We start from the raw sequence: 18,371 nt of genomic DNA, 5'->3' as shown, positions 1-18,371 counted from the left end.
TTAAGCAAAATAATAATGAATAATAGTAATAAATAAGAGAACCACTTTATTGCCTTCAGTGCTAGGGACACACAACAGGATACATAGGAAGAGAGGTGCCGTCTGCCACTGCCGGGGGCTGCAGCACGTCCCCAAGCCCCCTGTGCCAGCCCCAGGCAGGGGACACTGCCATGCCACCTACCCAGGGGTGCTGCCAATCCCCAGCAGCAAAGGGCCCCACGTCCGGGGGGCTGCGTGCCTCCAGCTGGGGCACAGCCGGGGAGGTTCTGGGCTGTGCGAACTGGCCCGCCGTCAGGTGGGGCCCGGGCCAGGAAAACAGGACTGGTGCACGGAGCACGGCCAGGCCCCTCGCCGAGCCCGGCTGCTTCCCAGCAGCTCGCGCCGGGGGAACGGGGCCGTGCGGCGCTGACTACGTGGCAAAGGGCAAAGCTTTTCCACAGTGTTGCAAGGCACATATTTTACCGGGGTGGATTGCTCCTCGCCCTCCTCCTCGCCTCCCTCGAGTTGTTTGTCTTTCTGCTGGGTCAACCTTTCTTTCCTAACAGCCACACACACACAAATAATAATAATAATAATAATAAAAAAAAAAAACACATCAGTCAGTAAGTGGTTCAGACGACAAGGGAAAGCCAACAGTCTGGCAAACTGAAGCCGATCATCTTCTGTGCTAACTGCGAGGGGGGAAATAACGTAACAACATGCTGAAGTCATTACGCACGGCCGCTGCTCCCGGCCCAGCACCGCAGCCCCTCAGCTGCTGCCCCGGTAGGGTGCTGCCTGCCCCACGGGCCTGCAAACACTCAGCAGGCTCTTAGCAGTGAAAAACATTAAATATTACCCAACATTAAAAAAAAAAAAAAAAAAAAAAAAAAAAAGGGAAGAAAAAAACCAAACCCAAAAACAAACCCTAAAGAAAGAAAGTACAGCCTTTAGCAATGCACATGCTGAGCTAAACCACCAGCCTCAGGCCAAGCCCCAGCCTTGCTGGGTCCCCCCACGGGGCTCCCACTGCAGGGTGACCCTGGTGGCAGCTCCCCAGGTGGAGGGGTGCATGGAACCCCTGTGCAGCTGTCCCTGTGTCTCGGGTCTGACCCGGTGGCAGTGCAGGTTGTTCTGCTTGTAGTGCCTTGGTTGTGAGCACCCTGTGGTGCAGGGCTAATGCTCCTCACTGCGTGGCCAGCCTGCCCCGTGGCACCATCACCAGCCCGCAGCACTCCCGCAAGGGAGGCTGCACGGGCAAGGGTTTGGGGTAGGTGCATGGGGTGACAAGGAGTGGGGATGGCCACTCTGGCAGGGGTGGATGCTCTGGGGTGCAAGGTTAGCATGAGGGCTGGCAGGACTGCCTGCAGCTTGGATCTGGGCACTGGGGGAAAGCCTGGCCTCAGGCACGGCCTGCGCAGCAGTGTCTCTGGGTAGGACCCCAGTGCTCAGCACCAGACCTCAGGAAACAGTTTAACAGGTAGGAAAAAAAAAAACAAATTACGAACAGTGCATAAGTAGCAAGGACAGCCCATGCTCCCCCTGTGCCAGTGCTGACCACCAGCTGATGCCAGACACCAGGACTGAGGCGGTGTGCATTGCCTGCACTTCTGGCACTGGGCAGCACACTGCGTGGGTCCCCCAGGCCTGTCCCCAGGGAGGGGCCAGCAGAGCTCTGCAACCCCTGGGCTAGGCAGGATGTGGCCACTTGGCAGCGTCAGGCACAGGAGTGGGCTAAGCTGCCCTTGCTGTACCCAGAGCCTCAGGGACCTGCCAATGGCAAGACTCAGTCTGGCAGCAGGACCTGCTGCATGCTGGGTGCATGGGCTGTGCTGCTGCGCAGGAGCTACTGCAGGGACTTGACAATGGCCCTCAGGGTGTGGGGTGTCTCTGAGACAGAGGGGGACGAGCTGTAGAAGGTGTTGGTGTGATTTCTGCGCTGCTCACGGAGGTACGGAGGGACAGATGAACTTTTGATGTGGAGGATCCTAGTGTCCATCACTTCGCAGTCGATTTGCATCATCACCTCGTAGTCCTTCCCATTGATCACGTTCTCTGCAGAAGTACAAAAGCCAGAGTTAGTCCTGCAACCTAGAGCCCCAGTGGCACCAAAAAGCAGCACTTTCCTGGCACGTCATCTGGGCTGGATTGGGAGCTTCAGCTGAAGGCAAGGCGGGGTGTGGAGAACTCTTTTGTTTCTGTAGGTCCACGCACAGAACCCCATCCTGACACTGGCACCCGAAGGGCCAAGGCCATACTCCCCCTGTGCACTCACACCTAAAAGCCAAAACAGCCTTCTTTTTCAGTTCTTCATCTGCCCCTCATTACCAATGGGTTTTGCACTATATAATGTTTATTACTGAAATGTTGTTCTCGAGCCACTAAAGCATAGGGCTGATTAAAGATAGGGCTTATTTAAGAAAGAGGAACGTTTTCACTTTCTCTTATTGGTTTAAGAATACTGCAACCCTGTTGACACTGGGGATCTAGAGGAATTTATTCACCAGGTTATTATTTAAAAAAGTTAAAATGCAAACTCTCAAAGAATTAACTGTGCCTCATTGGCATGCTGACCTGCCTGCTGTACTTGCAGGACATCGTGGAGTTGCTGGCCAAGCAGACCACGATGGGCACAACCTCTGGAAAAGGTTGGACTTGCCTTTGGAAAAACATTTGAGAGAAAGAGCTAAGGAGGAGACAGTGACAGCTTCCCATCTGCTGACCACGATCCTGAGAGCCTGCTGAGTTCTCTAAGACTCACCTTCTCCCTGAGAAAGTCCCACGGATGTCTCCAGGAGAGGGAGGGAGTTCAGCTACCAAAGCTTCCAGCCCTGCTGTGCATGTCTGTTAGTGCAGGAGCTGCTGAGCAGCCAAACAAGCCCTGCACATGGCCAGCATCTGCTGCCTGCACTGAAAGGTGGGAGACTATCCCACATAGACAGTGTGTCCAGGAATGCGAGAGCCCAGATCAGATTTCCAGGCACGACCAACCCTTGCTTTTCAGAGTGGGAAATGCCGACTGCCATCGGCAGGGTTTTCTTTCTGTGCTAAGGAGGATGGAAGAGCACCTAATGGAAAGCGTATGGACTGGAGGAATGCAATATACATTACTAATTCTTACTGCTTTCCTGGATTAACTCTGATTCTGGATGACAGCTGACAACCATGGCCGGACCCTCTTGCACCCTACACCACCTGTAGAAGCTATTAGATCAAATATGTCTGGGATAGTAATGAAAAGCAGGAGCAAACCCTTGCTAAGGGGGCTGGGAGCCTGCAGGGGAAATCAAAGCTCCCACCTGCAGAAATGAAATGGAAAAAGCTCTGAACATGCCACCAAGTGACTGCGTCCAGGAGCAGCTGTGCCTGGCGCCATGAGCTGACCCCAGGACCCTGATCAGCATCTTGTCCTAGTGCCATGTCCCCATGCGGGGCCACGCTGGGGACATCCAACCAGGGGTGCTTTCTGTGTCACCCCTTCTCTTGTCCCTTGGTTGTCCGGCCTTCAGGCTGGAGAGAGCACACGGGAACAGATGGACTTCCCGCGGCACAGCAAGCTGGAAATACGGCTCTCAGCTTACCAGGAAGGACCATGGTTATGTGAGAAAATGTGCATCAAAGCCACAAGTGGGTGAGGTGGGATGGGCCGGCGGCCAGAGCCAAGAAACCCCTCTGTCAGCTCCCCAGGCAGTAAGACTACCCTGCATTTGCCTGCAGCGGCCAGCACAGTGGGTTACTAGTCCGTTCCCTGGCATTGCACAACACAGAATAATAATACCCTCAGAGAGCAGTGATGTGAGCATAGGACCGTGCTCTGTGTGGGTGGCAGCGAGAGCATGGGAACGAGCTCAGTCACTCTCGCCCGGCCTCCCGCCTCCCCCAGCTCTCCCCCTGACAAAGTGGACCATGATTAAGTAAGCCAAGGCTCTGAAATGCTGTGGTTCAACCACTACACCCTGCAAGAGGTGCAGCGCCTGCTCTATTCAAAGCATCCTCTACAGAGGAGCAGGCTGAAAGCCGTGCCAGCCCCTGACACCTTGCCACCACAGCTGGGTCATCCCCTGGCCACCCCAGCCCAGCAGCACAGGGGCTGATGCTGTGCACATGATGCTCGGCGGAACAATGAGCAAATGTGACCTGGATGCAGTCAGTGCAGTGCAGTGTGTGGAAAGACCAGCTCACTGTCAAAGAGGCAGGCATTTCAGAAATGATTCCACATGGCTCCGGCCTCAGCTCGATTCCATTAAATTGTTTCATGACCTGGATGATGAATAGAGAGCATACTTATAAGGTTGCTGGAAGATGTGAAGCTGGAGAGATTTCAACCACCTTGGAGTATTGGAGTACAGCTTCGATAAAAGACAGAAGCGGTCCAAGATCAGGATGCACTTCAGCAAAGGCAAGAGCGAAGTACAGCGCTCAGGAGAATTGAAAGGCACAAGTACAAATGGGGCTGGGCAGAAGCAGCTTGAGGACTGCAGAAGAACATGGTGTATAAGCCAGCAACACAACAGGCCTAGAAGTAATCAGCTCAGCTTCAAGAAAAACAGTCTCACCCTTCACCAGGTTTTTAATACTAATGCCTGGTGATTTCTGCATCAGATCTTTTAAAAGATCTTAGGTGGTCTTGTGACCGTACCACTATCAGTTTTGTGGACAAGCCAAGGGAATACGGCATAGCTCCACCGAGCCCTGCTATGCCTGCATGCCAGGAGCTGAGCCCAAAGCTGCTTGTGCTCACTACAGGCTGCAGGACGAGAGGGGGCCTGGGCTGATACAAACCAGCCTTCTTCCCAGGGAGGAGGAGGGATAAAGTTGGCGGTCTTGTTGATGGTGTGCCAGCAGATGAGCCTCCAGTGAGGGAAGAGGCAGACACCTGGGCAGGAAGGCCCTGAGCTAGGCATAAGCTGCAGGATGTCCTGTAGAGGTGTCTGGATTTATAAACAGATTTACTGCTCCTCTCCAGCATTCAGAACATAGAGCCTTTCACACTACACGACATCAGAATAAAAATCCCAGATAAGCTTAATCTCAGAATTGTAGGGGTTGGAAGGGATCTTTGGAGGCCACCTAGTCCAATCCTAAGCTAAAGCAGGTTCCCTACAGCAGCTCGCATAGGTAGGCATCCCAATGGCTCTTGAGTATCTCCAGAGAAGGGGACTCCACAACCTCTCTGGGCAGCCCATTCCAGAGCTCCACACTCAGACAGTGAAACAGTGCTTCCCTGCATCAGTAAGAAGCTATCCTTTCCAGGCCAAAAGGATGTGCTGCAGTTACTATTTGTTACGAGGTTTAAAGGCTGTGTTTTGCACAGACTACTTCAAAATAACAGTGAGGTAGCTGTGCCAAGCATTGCTGTTCCCAGGCTGCACCTCCTCAGAGCTCGCTGGCCTGGGCCCTACCAAACTCCCAGCATGTGAGCCTGGCCTTGGGAACACATGTCCAATTCCCCAGCACTGCTCTCCAGGGCTTACGGCAGTCCCTCTTACAAACAAACATGTTGCCAGATCCAGTTGGTGAACAGATGAAGTCAGCAGTCCAAGCTAACTACATTCAGTGAATAAAGCTGAGGGAATAACCACAGTTAGCAATTACTGAAGAAGGTGGAGGATTCTCCTACTATATGAAGAACTAGATTTTCAAAACAGGTGTATTAGAAAGAGCAAAGATCCAAACTCCTCCCTTTACCAGAACTTTTCAATCACTTATATGTTCAAAACTAATGTCAACCACATAGATATGGACTACATGTCCTCAATACTTTTGGTAAGATGCAAGGAGGCAAATCAGTTGTCCCATATGCATTTTAACTACCTGTCTCAGTCAGAAATACACCATAAGGCTAGAGAATCACCCATCCTTGTGTACAATAGGGTGGATGACAGTGCAGGATCCATAGAACTAGTTTAATTGATGTCAAATGCCAGGGAATCATCTCTGCGTAAGATGATACAAAACCATCGCCTCTCAAACACCTCCTCCTTTGTATTTTCCACACTTCCTTCTAACAAGCAAGTTTTCTGTGCCACATCAGACTCCCAGCAGAGTCTCTGTTGGCATTAATTTACACTTCCAGCCCTTCTGCAGCCCTATTATCACACCAGCAGGAACCTCAGCAGTTTTCAAAGAGCCATCAGAGGCGTCGCTTGCTTCGTGCTAGCTAACAATGCTGAAGTTTGGTTTAAAGGATGATTTAGCACCAAACCACCAAAACAATTTATACTGCAACCTGTCCTGGCCCAAAGCAGAGATTACATTTAAGGCAGCACAGTGTTCAGAAGACACAAACTTCACAGAAGATGAGGGCACCAGCTGCTCTGCACAGCTCTGTGCCCAGCCCGCTGACACGCTGCAGCTGTCCCAGACACAAGCCGGGGCTCCCCTGCCCTATCTGTGCTGCGATCCTCTCCATTCCCACTGAGCAGCCCCGGCTGGCCTAGCCGCCACATCTGGACAACGTTTCCGGCTGAAGGGTTGGTACACACTACCAAATAAGTAGATAAATGAAGCAGTGTTGCTCTAACAGCTACAAAGACTAAAAATACACTCACTGCAACGAGGCAGCAGGGCTTCTAAAGTATTTACAGATTTACTTCTTACGTAGGGTTTCTCGAGGCAAGGGAGAAAGTTGTACCGAGACTCCAGTAACCTTTTTTTTAAAAGCAGACTGCTGCTCGCAACTGTTTCTAAGCAAACCAGTTGCAACCTTGTGGACTCAGCTGCCCTCAGACCCTGGTGCGTGTCAGGGGAGATCCTGGGCGTTTCTGTTTTCCTCTCCACAAGCTTTTTACTCCCTGGCCCTCAGCAACCGCTGGGGCTGTGACGAAGGGCTGCAGTGAGCACACGCTCACCTATAAAGCTCGAATGGAGGGATGCCAGGGTGGAGGCATCACCATGGTGCCTGCTCTCTGTGTTCCCAGGGAAGGTCTTGCACCAGGGCCAGACACAAGGACGTGTGGACAGCCACAGGCTGTCAGCAAGGAGACAGGGCCTGTTCCCATGCCCGAATTGTTGGAGCAATGGTGCCAGGGGCTGTCCTAGGGGGATACACACAGCGTGAAGGGTAAGTAAGAAAGCTGGAAGAAACAAGTTCTGTGGCCTGCTAAGAAAATAATGGAGCCACTGGTTGTGGCTGAAGAGAACAATGTGCATTCAGCCCATACCACACTGTGATTTTTAGAAAAGACCAGGGCCTGCAGATCAGGCGGTCAGCGGCCAGAGGAGAGGGCCTGGTCTGGATCAACTGTGCTTGCTCTTGCTGTTTTGGAGAGGAAGCCAACAGCTCTCTCAAGAGGAGCAGATCAGAATCAGCAGCATTGATCCTTGCAGGCTCATCATTTAAAGCTCCCACAGGTAGAGTATTTCTTGGAAACATTGAGGCATTTGTGACAGCATTGGCTGTGGACATGCTTGCTGCTGGAGCTATGGCCATATATGAAATCCAACCAGCTGAGGCAACGCTTACACAAACAATTGAAAAAAAGGAGAAAACAAAGGCAATGCACAGTTTTGCTGCACAGAAAGTTCTCTTGGGAGTGAAAGAAAGGGAAGAGGCTGGAGAGAGAAAGCAACTCCATTAGGCAGAGCCACCCATGGCTTCTTGGGAAGCACAGAATGTGTAAACAAACTCCCCGCACGGTCTGCAAGACCAGACATACCCACTTACAAGACAAATAGCCGTACACAGGAGAGCAGCCTAAAAAAGGCATTCTACTGGAGGCTTACTTCAAGAGCTAGAGCATTTCTTCCTCTGAGTGTGGCAGCACAGGACTAAGAGGTATGGGCACCTTCCCTTCATTGCCCTCCACGGAGCTAGCAGGAGTAAAAGTCAGGGCAAGCATACACTTTTGGTGCTAGATTAAAGAGAAAAGAACTGCTTCCTAGCCCCCTAACCCACACTGCTCATGGCTCTTCAGGTTCTGCAGCAATCCCTCCCTCAAGCCATCTCCTTCAATAGTCTCTCTGGTAGGGAGCCCATTACTCTTCATGTTATCCCTGCTCCTTTTTTTTTTCCCGCATCTTTCATTGTTTTATAACATCTAGAAGTACCTCTCAAAAAAAGGCATAGTACTGAAGTTGCTGCATTGAGGAGCCCATCCTCACACTCGCTGTCCCCAAGGCAACAACAGTGCACAAAGGTATGACTTGCCACTGCAGCAGCTCTGCTCTCTTGGCCCAGTCTATCCAGGCATGCTCAACTCTCACAGTTTCAGCCAATGTGTGCTGAAGTGAGACTTGACTTTTTACAGCTCCTGACCTCATTTGTCACTTTTCTTTCTTCTGATATTTATATATCCTCTGTGGTTAACACAAACACAAGAACACTTCAAGGTTTCCTTCAACAGCACTGACTTCAACTTTAAGTGCTCTTTTGCACCTTGGTCCTCTACAAGCACTACAGATTCCCTGGCAGGCTTCCTCTGAAAAAAATGTTTTTATTACTTTTCATGCTTTAAGCAAGCTGTTCCTCAGTATCACTTCTGGCTTGACTTCTCATGCTTTGGTATTAAGCCTCCCAGAAATGGTGCTCTAATCCCCTCATTTGGCTATTTCTAATTCCTTCTCATTGTTTAAGAGAGCTCTTCTTATTTCTAAGAATCTACTTTAATGTATTATTTAAGCCTGTTGGATTTTCTGGGGTCCTTTTAAAGGTCCTTTTGCATGGAAGTTTTAATCTTTAATCAATCTCCACACCATTTGCCAGCATTTCACCCTATTGTGCTTGCTTTGCATGTTTTCCCATCCTCACGCAGCTCTTAACCTTTGCAGTTGTAGGGTGTACTTCAGCATTTCAACTTGTAGGCTCTTACTGATAAAATTAACTGAATTATTTGACTTCTTTTTCCTCAAGAGGCAACCATCACTTTTTTATTGACATGAACCTTCTCTATCACTCACTATCACTTGTAGCCTAGTATTAAAGCGTCTCACTGATTTAAGAGTGAAAGCTGGTGAGAGCCTGTATTCACTTACAGTTCAAATGTCTTTATAGGTTGGATGGTATCCAGATAGTGAGCTGAAATTTCCACCTGTGTCACTTGGATACATAAAATTACCTCATTTATTTAGATACCGCGATCAGCCCTTGCTCGTAGAAGAACATTTTTCACACAGCCTCCGTGCAAGCTTTTGTCTGCATGGGGCAAGCGCTTTCCTCCATGTGAGCTTCTCTGATGCAATACATTTGCCAGTTAATTAAAACAAATAAATCACCCACATATGCTGCCGCGTGCCTATGTGAATGCGGCACACTAATAAAAATGATAAGTCACTTTCAAAGGCTTCTGCCTCCCAGCTACAGCAAGAGGAGATTTACAGCTTCAAGATAGGAGTGCTGCCTCGAACCAGAGATGCCTCTCTTGCACAGTGAGGGGCAGCTCAGACTGGTGATCATTTCTCCATCAACAGCCACCCATAGCATACTGCTGCTGTGCAGGGACACGCCACCTCCTCTTCACCTGGGACTGCTGCAGAACAAGGGACAGGACAGAGGCAGACAACGGAACGATGTGCTGGGGGATGACTCAAATTGAAAATCTCAGGACATATTTTTCAAATGCTTTCCTACAGCAACTCTGCTGTCTGACTGCTACAGAGGCTCAGCTGGGAGGACCCTGGAGGCAGAGGTAAGGTGTGCCCTATGGAGCAGGTGAGGAAGAGTCCCTGCATGGAAATCTGGGCATGGGAAAGGAGAGCAGGGCAGCATCGTACTGGCCCCGCTGGCTGCAGTCTCCTTAGAGACTGCAGTCAAAACACAGAAAAAGACCGTCTTGGACTGCAGTGTTTTTCCTAATCTCTACATTTACTCCAGTGATGTCCTCAAGACAGAGCTCATAAATGTGAACCTCCTCTACCCGTTCTTCGCAGATTTTTTTTTTTTTTTAATGTTTTTACAGGGTGAGCTCATTATGTATAATTATGATCCAGATCACAGCAGAAATAAAGAGCTACCAGTAATCAAAGCTGGCCTATGCATCACAAACATAAAACTGTATTTGCCACGTCTAATTTAACACTAAGAGGAATTATGTAATCTTAAATTTACAACACTTGAAAACATATTAAAGCAGATCAGCTGGACTGAAGGCTAGAATTACGACGTGCTGCACAAACAGAGTTTGGTACAGCTGAGATGGCGAATACCACCTCACCTCAGGATTGAGATGTTCTCTTGGCTTTGCAGCAATGCGCTCAGCACAGAGCTCACTCTGAAGCCTGGTGGGAGGGCGTACCCACCCGGCAGCACCAGCTCCAGGAGCTATGGCCGTTGAGAAGACAGTCTCTCTGCAATGAGACACATGCACTTGGTTCTGGCATGCAGCATCCATACTGGCAGCTAGCGTCATGGGTTTCCTTTTTCTTCTACGTTGGGGATTTTATATAGCTTGTCTTTCATATGGAAAAACAATCTGGTGTAATAACTCTACATAGGCATTTGACATACTAAATGTGAAGTCCAATTAATTTATGACTCATTCTCTACCCCTTCTCGGACAGCGTGTTCCCAAGAAAATGCCATCTGTAGCGTTTATCCTGTCTACACAGAGAAGAGCAGTTGTGCTGGGGCTTTGGCCTGCTCCATCACACAAAACCCAAGAGACTTTCATAATAATGAAGCGACAAGAAAACACAGAAGATCCTCTGAAATCATCTTCCTGTTCTTATGAATACATAAAAATAGGTTACTTATTTAGCAGTTTAGGTAAACAGACTGTTATGAAAAGTCACAGGGGAATAAGTCTTTATGATTTCATTTCTTGATCGTTTCCTGTCTAACTAAACAAACATGAACTCAAGTGACACAGATTCCATTTCTTTTGTGCACAGAATACTCAAACGATTTCTGTCATAATTCTATGAATAATTTAATTATCTTTTTCCTGTCAAGGACAATATATATTAAGAGAAAACTGGTGGGAAGCACAGTATCTCTCAAAGATTGTCAAAAACTTCTATTTAAAGTTGAATTCAGGCAACGATCCATTCTGCAGAGAGGAAATATTAGGGTACATCAATTTGAAAAGAGAACAGCAACATCTTACAATATGACTAAAATCAGTAGTTGAAATTCCTTGGCATGGTTTCAGTCCCAACCTCTAGAGCAGATCTCAACGTGAGCATGAGGGGTGAAGTACGTCTGCAACACCAGCAAACAATCCTTATTACAGCAGAACCACAGTAACTCAATGTGCTGCTCTTCTGTGACTGCCCGTAGACTTCCAGTGCAGAGACATTCTCAGGGATGTTTTCCTACAACCTGACTGAGGAGCCTTGATGCTCTGCAGGATTCTCATCGACCTTCTGAAAAAACATTAGCAGACACTCTTACTTTCATCTTACAGGTAGGTTGTAATTCTACATGCAGAGCTTCCAGACCCTCTTCTGCTCATATGCTGCAGCTTAAAAGGCAACGCTGTTTGCTAAATCTAGATATAAAAGCATAAACGGTGAGGGAAGAATCTCTACAGATTATGCTTATATAGTCAAGAGATGAATCCTCTGTACCTACAAAAGCAGCATGAGATTCTCAGCCTGGGGCCAAGCACAGCAGCTTCAAGAAGGAGCTACGGGGACTAAGATCTGGCTTCTAAGCACCAAGAATGAACCAACAACACCTGGAGACAGAGGGCTTGCTGAGCAGCAACCGTCAGGAAAGTCAGCTGTTCACTACTGTATGGTTTTAGTCACTTGTCAAATGAAGAAGTCTAAGAATTCTTTACTTTTTGCTCTGGAAGTCGGAAATAACATCTTTTGTTTGCTTGACCCTGAAGGCAGAGGATGTTCAAGACTATATTTATTTAACCCCAAAACATGGGGACTTATAGAACATCGTCACTTCCTGAAGAGATTTTGTTTTTATCTTCCTTCTCAGCCTGGGTGGCTTCAATTTGCTTTGATTTTTCAGAGTTTGCTACCTGCCTTGGACATCTGTTGTATGCACATATTCATGCTGCTTGATGGTAAAATCCCTCTGGTTTTGATCAAAAAGCCTTACCACTAGATTTGCCATTGATGATTTAAATTGAAATGTGTATTATTTCAGAGCACTTTTGAAGTCTCTTGCATCAGCAGGATGAGAACTGCTAGAAAGGAAGGCTGAGGAAGTGGCTGCGATCAGAAGCTGGCCAACACAACAGAGCACACGGACTTTGCAAAACTCTGCATCCCACTCAGTACTTTTTTTCCCCGCTAAGAGCCTCTTTGGGTGCTGTGTTTCATCACAAAAAGCAGCCCCTAAGAGAACTCTAGTCAGGAACACATGAATTATAGAGAGCAAGCACACAAGTATCTCAAAGGCAGACTGAAAGCAAGTCCCATTGTGTGTGATGTTAGATTAAGGACCTATCCAGAATATCTGTAGAAGATTCAAAACTCTCTCAGAGAGAGTTTCTGAGAGCTGTCAGCTCTCAGAAAACAAGGTAGGGAACTTCAGACTTAGATGTTGGCTGGACGTGTACTTGCTTGTTTCTATGCAACTGAAACCCCTGCTGCTCAACATCCTTACTGTCTATACCCTCCTTGCAGCAGCCCTCTCTCGGATCAGTGGCAACTCAGAACTCAGTAACCTGCTCCAGTGACTTATTCCACATACTGGCAGATGAACTGATCTGCATGAATCAGCTTCCCTCTAAACAGCCTCTGCTCCTGACTTACACATTTACATACTATGAGCAAGAGAAAGGGGAGAGATTAATGCAAAAGGAAATTAGTTTGGCATACAGGATGTCTGGGGGTTCCACTAGGAGGATGTACAGCCCTTCACCTCCATACCAGCGAGACTGTCAAATCATGTCTATCTGAAGATTGTACATTAGTCCTTCTGAAATAAACAGGAAATCTGAAGCTTAGTACCCAGCTGGTTGGTTTCCACATGGGCAATGGCCCGATACTGGCACTAACACCACTGCATTTGTAACTGGCAGAAAGGCCAAGGACTCTAACTATGCTTCTTCCAAGACATGGAGCACTGGCACTCTCCTAAGGAGAAGTGCATTAAAGAAAGTGCCTTCTTTGGCTAAGATTTGAATGCTATCTCCTACAACAGACAGCTGTACATATGTTCCCACTTTTGTACACTGCACAGACATGACTACTGGTGGTGTGTGCTGCGCTGCAGAGCTGCAGACATCCCGCAGAGACTAAAGGTCCCTCCTTGGGGTAGGAAGAGTGGCTTAGCTGTGCTGCACTCCATAGATTATTTTGATCCAAAGACTGATGTTACAACCCGCTGCATTTTTTACAGCAGTTAAGTAAATACAGGGCTAATGGCAGATGTTTTCATTTAAACTGAAATGAAAGGCACCGCCTATATGTCAATTTGGAACTGGTATAATGAGCCAACAAGACTCTGAGTTACAATAAAAGCAAATTTAGGAACGAAATCTACTGGAGACTTAACTGGTCTCAAGTGCATAGTTAGATTTCTAAAATAATAGTTGCAATCCAGCATAACAAACATGACTTGCTTAAAAAAAAAAAGCTTAAGTTTAACTGTAAATTGCTGTTGGCTTTCATTCCCATGAGAAAGTGAGAGATATTTCTTCTTGGAATAAATTCTCAGGCCAGGCATACCAGTGGTGCCCCCAGAACCATGTACAGCGGGACTAGGACTACGCAACTCTGCTTCTTCCCCCTCTAGGCTTACCAGCCCTGGGGTCCCTAGGTCCCACCAGACAGATTGAATCGAGTGCTAGTTGTGTCCACAAATGCTGGGGTTTTGTAGTTGGGCAGAGGCAGATTAAGAAGCGGACACAGTTGGCTGCGGGGGCCAAAGGGAGAGCGGTACTGAGCGACAGCAGCCAAGAGGGGAGAGGGACCAGGGTAAGGGACAGCGAGAGAATCTGGGGAGGCTGAAAAGGAGGAGCTGATAGCATGTACTGGCTGCAAACTGCAGGAGTGGCCCAGCAAGCTTGGCAAGGAGGCTGGAACAGGGTGGGGAGAAAGAAATTGGGAAGAGGGGTGTGATTAACGTTTACCAACATAGATTTTTGTTTTGTTTAAAAATGTTTCTGTTTTTTTTTTTTTTTTTGAACACCTTAATACTTAAACATAGAGTTCACATGCTTTCAGGCACCTGCACAGAAGCCCTCAGTGGAGATTTTGCTGGCTGTCCTCAACCATGGGGCAATCGGGGCTGAACAAGAGACGGAGCACACAGGAGAGACTTAAAAGGTAACAGCCATTTTTACTCTTATAACATACAACTACTGAATAGCTTTTATCAAGTTTTTGTCTCAGAAAGGAATACCTTACTCTTATTGCTTTGCACAGTATTCTCTTAAATATTCCAACTTAAACTTCCATCGTACTGAATGCACACATACACAGGTGCCTACTACAAAGGTTGCTGTTGAGACTTGCCATTAGCTGAAAAGCACTAGCGCTGCCAGGTTTATATCAAGTTTTCCCTTCAAGAAGAATTCTGAAATGTTTTTCAAACTGAAAGTAGACTCCGTTTGCACACTGGTGAAAAGAGCCAGATGAACCTTGCACAACTATGTCACTAACCTCCATGCACAGTCACATAAGACAGTGACCAACAACTCATTCTATTTCCCAACCTTTGTCTGTACCTGTTTTCTCTCACTGTTGCTGTTGGTGGGAACTGCTCAAATCAGCCACAAGAAGAGTCTCTAGGAGAGCTCAGAGGGCACTCTAGCAATCAAAGCACAATCAGAAAAGGATGACAGTCCTGCTGGAAAGAGACCGTTCAAGCAGTTCAAAATGTTCTCTACTGAATGAACTGTAAGCTGCTTCACATTTGAAAAGTGTCTTGGGTAAACTCTAGTACAAAGATAAAAAGAAGATCCTGTAGAAGAAAGCAAGTGAAGAAGCTCTGAAAAAGTTTCAAAGCAGAAGCCATTCCACTCGCACTCTCCTCACCTCCACTGGCAGGGCTGTAGCAGAGAAAAGGAACAGCAAGTAAATGCAAGTGGAAAAGGTTCCCCTTCTCCCATGAAGACCTGACTGAGGCATGAGAAAAGGCAAGGGGACAAGTTCTTTCACTGAAAGTTTTGCCGGTTCCTTCCAGGGAGACCCAGCCTCTTCAAGCAGCCAGTTCTCTGTGGGTGGATGAAGAGCTAAGGTGGGCTTAAGAGGACAGCAGGCAGCTGGGAGAAAAGCTTTATTGTCAGCAAACTTCCAGATGCTTGTTTAGGACGTGTCAGTCCTCGTGGAGGCAGGATAGGGTGGATAACCAATGTTCTCAAAGCAGAGAAATGGTTCTTCTCCAGGCAGAGCTTCTTAGTTACAGCCTTCTATTAGTAATCTACTAATGATCAAATTAAAAATTAAGCCAAGTTGCTCGCCTGTTATGTATCTTGGAATTTTTTCCTAGCACCTGGTTGAGTGTCACAGAGGAAGCAGTGTTTGATGCCATTGTTTACTTAATTGCTATCCTTGTCCCTGATCCATTTCAACATCTCTGACCAAATCCCTGGATATTTTTTATTTCCTGGATTATACCAATGTTCTGAAGAAAAATCCCAAAGAACTCCAGTAACTACAATTTCACAATGTTTCATTAATGGTGAAGGATAAGATTCATCACTGGGTTCTGATGTGTATTTTCCAAATCATATCTTTCCAGTTATTGGAGTAAATATTTCACTTAAGACTCGATAACATTTAAGAATAAATAGTCTGCAAGTTAGAAATAAGAGCTTGCTCTCCAAGTGATAAATTCCTATTTGCTTGTGATAATTCAGCTTAGCCAAAAAGGGATTTTTGTAATGGACATGAAAAGGGAGTTTCTGACCGACAAATGCCAAAAATAATTCTGACACATCTCATAAAAATTCCCCTAAGATAATTGGTTGTATACTATCACACTCGACTTACCGTAGTGCTTGGGAAAGAGCAATTATTAAAATGTTGGAAGCCTGAATGGATTGTTTGTTTGTTTACGGAAATTCGCATCATCAAACAACGCTTTCAGCACGCTTGAGTTCACAAAAACATTTGGGTTTGTGATTCACTTGTACTGTAAAACATGTAAGCTTTAAAAAGGCATTGCAGCGTACAGATATTCAGTAAGCAAAGTCTGCGCTGACACAGGGTTCACAACGCGTCTGATGACCGTGACAGCAACATTTTCCCAAACATGCCTTAACCTCGCGGCATCTGAATTAATGATATATTTATTCAGTTCATGTCCTATCGCTCATGCGGGACTAAAATGGAGATCAAGACCATTTCCTTTCACTAACAAGCTTGTGCCCTTAGCGCAAAGCTGTTTTTTCTGCTGTCCTGCAGCCCTTGAACATGATCGTTATTAACACTGATGGTGCAGTGCTGAGAGGTCCCTCTCACACTGAGCGTTGTATAACATCGCGGCAAACAGCTGAGAAGCTGATGGAAGGCAGTCAGCATCCTAACAAATCAGAAAAGCCAAGGAACTCGCCCTGCTAGGCAGCTCAAATGGGATGACAAGGACAGTCTCCATACTCAATCTTTGCACATGTGTAACGCTATAATTAGATAGAAAGTACAGCAATAATAGTGGGGCGGCAAAGTCTTTGGCTGCAGCAAACGAGGACGTGCCTGAATGCAGCAGCTGTGGCACAGAAATTAAGGAAAAGGGCTGCTTACCTTTAGAAGACCTCAGGTATGCAGAGATTTCCACCAAGATACCCTTGCCTCCACTACCAACCCTTAAATGAGATCTGGGAAGGGGTGGATCCTGGCTCCAGCCATGGCATGCACCTGAGATCCCCTGGGCTGGCCCTGCCTTCCCACCAGGTGCTCAATCACTGGTTCAGGCTGTGACTTAGCATTTCTGCTGCATATGTGCCACATTAGAGAAGCTAGATCACATTCCGATAACTCTGATCAGCCGCGTATAAATCACCACGACTGGATGGCAATGCCATCGAGTCCTGAGGGAGCTACAGAGAGAGACTGCAGACTGCTGGCCAAGGCAGTCAGTGGTGTCTAGGTAACTCCCGTGGCAGTGTGGGTGACAGGCATGGATGAGGTGCCAGCACCCCAGCTCCAGGGGGCACCTGGCTTAGCGGTGACCAATCTGACTTCTTTTTCAAAGCTGTAACAACCAACATGTGGTCCAAGTTTGGTTTCCATACACAAGTTAGGCTAATCTCTTTGAAATTATTCTCGTAACGATCTCTCTTTCATGTTTTGCACTTACCATTGATGTTTACAGCTGGCAACACTATAGACATCTTCGGCCTTCTAGTCTTGTTATGTGTGGTGGCTGGCAGTAACAGGTGGTCCTGAAAAACAGGGGAAAAGATTTGTTAATTCCACCCTAGAAGCATAGAGCTGGGAAAATTCCTTTCCATTCTGTGTTACAGGCATTCCGCATAAAACTATTTACGACAGCTTAGCAATTTCAAGTTGTAGAGGGAGTCTTCCAAAAGTCACAGCAGCTGCTCATGCTGTGTAACCAAGGTGAAATCCCTATCTCATGCAGCAGAATATGAGAAAGCCTTGATCATGTGGAAAGAGATGGAAACTGCTATTAGGCCCTCGTTCAACAGAGTACTTATGTATATGATTAAAGTAATTGAGCTTGACTTCAATGATATTTAAACATGTGGTTAAGGGCTTTGCTGAACTGGAGCCTTTACTGGCAGTGCTGTCTGCTTTTTATATAAATATCTTCTTGCTCTATCTATGTCAACTTATGCCACACGCCTCTTGCAGCAGGGCTGTATCCATAAGGGTTGTGACAGGCAGTGAACTATGAGCTCTGCTGACAAAACTTACTGAGGAAGCCTGACGGCAAAGCTGTGTTTAGCAGCTTATTTCAGCGGTGAGGTGGCTGGGTGCTGCTGTCTAAGAGAAGTGTTCAAACTAACCTAGGATGTAGCAGCAGAAAGCTTCATCTGCAGAAGCTCCAGATGTGGATATGAGAAAAAAGCAGTCTTTCTTCTTCTTTTTTTTTTTTTTAATTTTATTTTTCCTAACTGTATCTGAATTCAAACTGCTCAGGTTGATGTCTCGGAAAATCTGGTTCATTCCTCATCATTCATTCCGTGTTGTTGCACTATGCTGACCTAGACCACAGAAAGACCACGAAGAACATGGAAAGCTTCCCAAGCTTTTTAAAGATTAGTTTCTCTGCCTGCAGGTTGCTTTGCTACACCATCTCAATATACAGTGGATACTGTGAGGGAAGCACATTTGCTCTCTCTTAGTAATTAAGAGCAAAGGACTGCGTTTATAGAGTTGACAAATTCAGTGTAAATTCCTAACTCAGGTTCTAAGTGAAGAAAAATCCTGCTGATTGCTACGCATCTTTTCCAGGCCCCGAAGTATTAATTCAATGCTTTAGTTTCTCAGTCCATGTGTTTGCTCCTCTCTCAACGCCAGCAATCCCACATTCAGCCCGTGTCACTGGGAAGAACCAAGCCAGCAGGTGCCACCATGTC

The 18,371-nt window shown here is 47.0% G+C and overlaps 1 protein-coding gene and 1 long non-coding RNA gene across 3 annotated transcripts in view; both read right to left on the bottom strand.

The window, feature by feature from the left end:
• The window catches only part of ATF6 (activating transcription factor 6), a 76,608-nt gene continuing 58,262 nt past the window's right edge, over positions 26-18,371 (bottom strand). For both annotated transcript variants that reach the window (XM_021405003.1, XM_021405004.1), the window contains exons 15-16: positions 17,126-17,210; positions 26-2,034 (exon numbers count right to left, since the gene is read on the bottom strand). In XM_021405003.1, the coding sequence (XP_021260678.1) occupies positions 1,826-2,034; positions 17,126-17,210 (294 nt within the window). In that variant the 3' untranslated portion in view covers positions 26-1,825. The remainder of the gene's footprint in view (positions 2,035-17,125; positions 17,211-18,371) is intronic.
• LOC110402663 lies at positions 9,806-17,119 on the bottom strand. Its single transcript, XR_002441225.1, has 2 exons — positions 16,570-17,119; positions 9,806-11,280 (listed from the first exon to the last, which is right to left on the bottom strand). It is a non-coding gene; the product is annotated as an uncharacterized LOC110402663 (long non-coding RNA).

Source organism: Numida meleagris, chromosome 7 (assembly GCF_002078875.1).
Source record: "Numida meleagris isolate 19003 breed g44 Domestic line chromosome 7, NumMel1.0, whole genome shotgun sequence".
Taxonomy (NCBI): Eukaryota; Metazoa; Chordata; class Aves; order Galliformes; family Numididae; genus Numida; species Numida meleagris.
The sequence above is the reverse complement of the archived record's forward strand: the minus strand, read 5'-3'. Positions and strand labels throughout refer to the sequence as shown.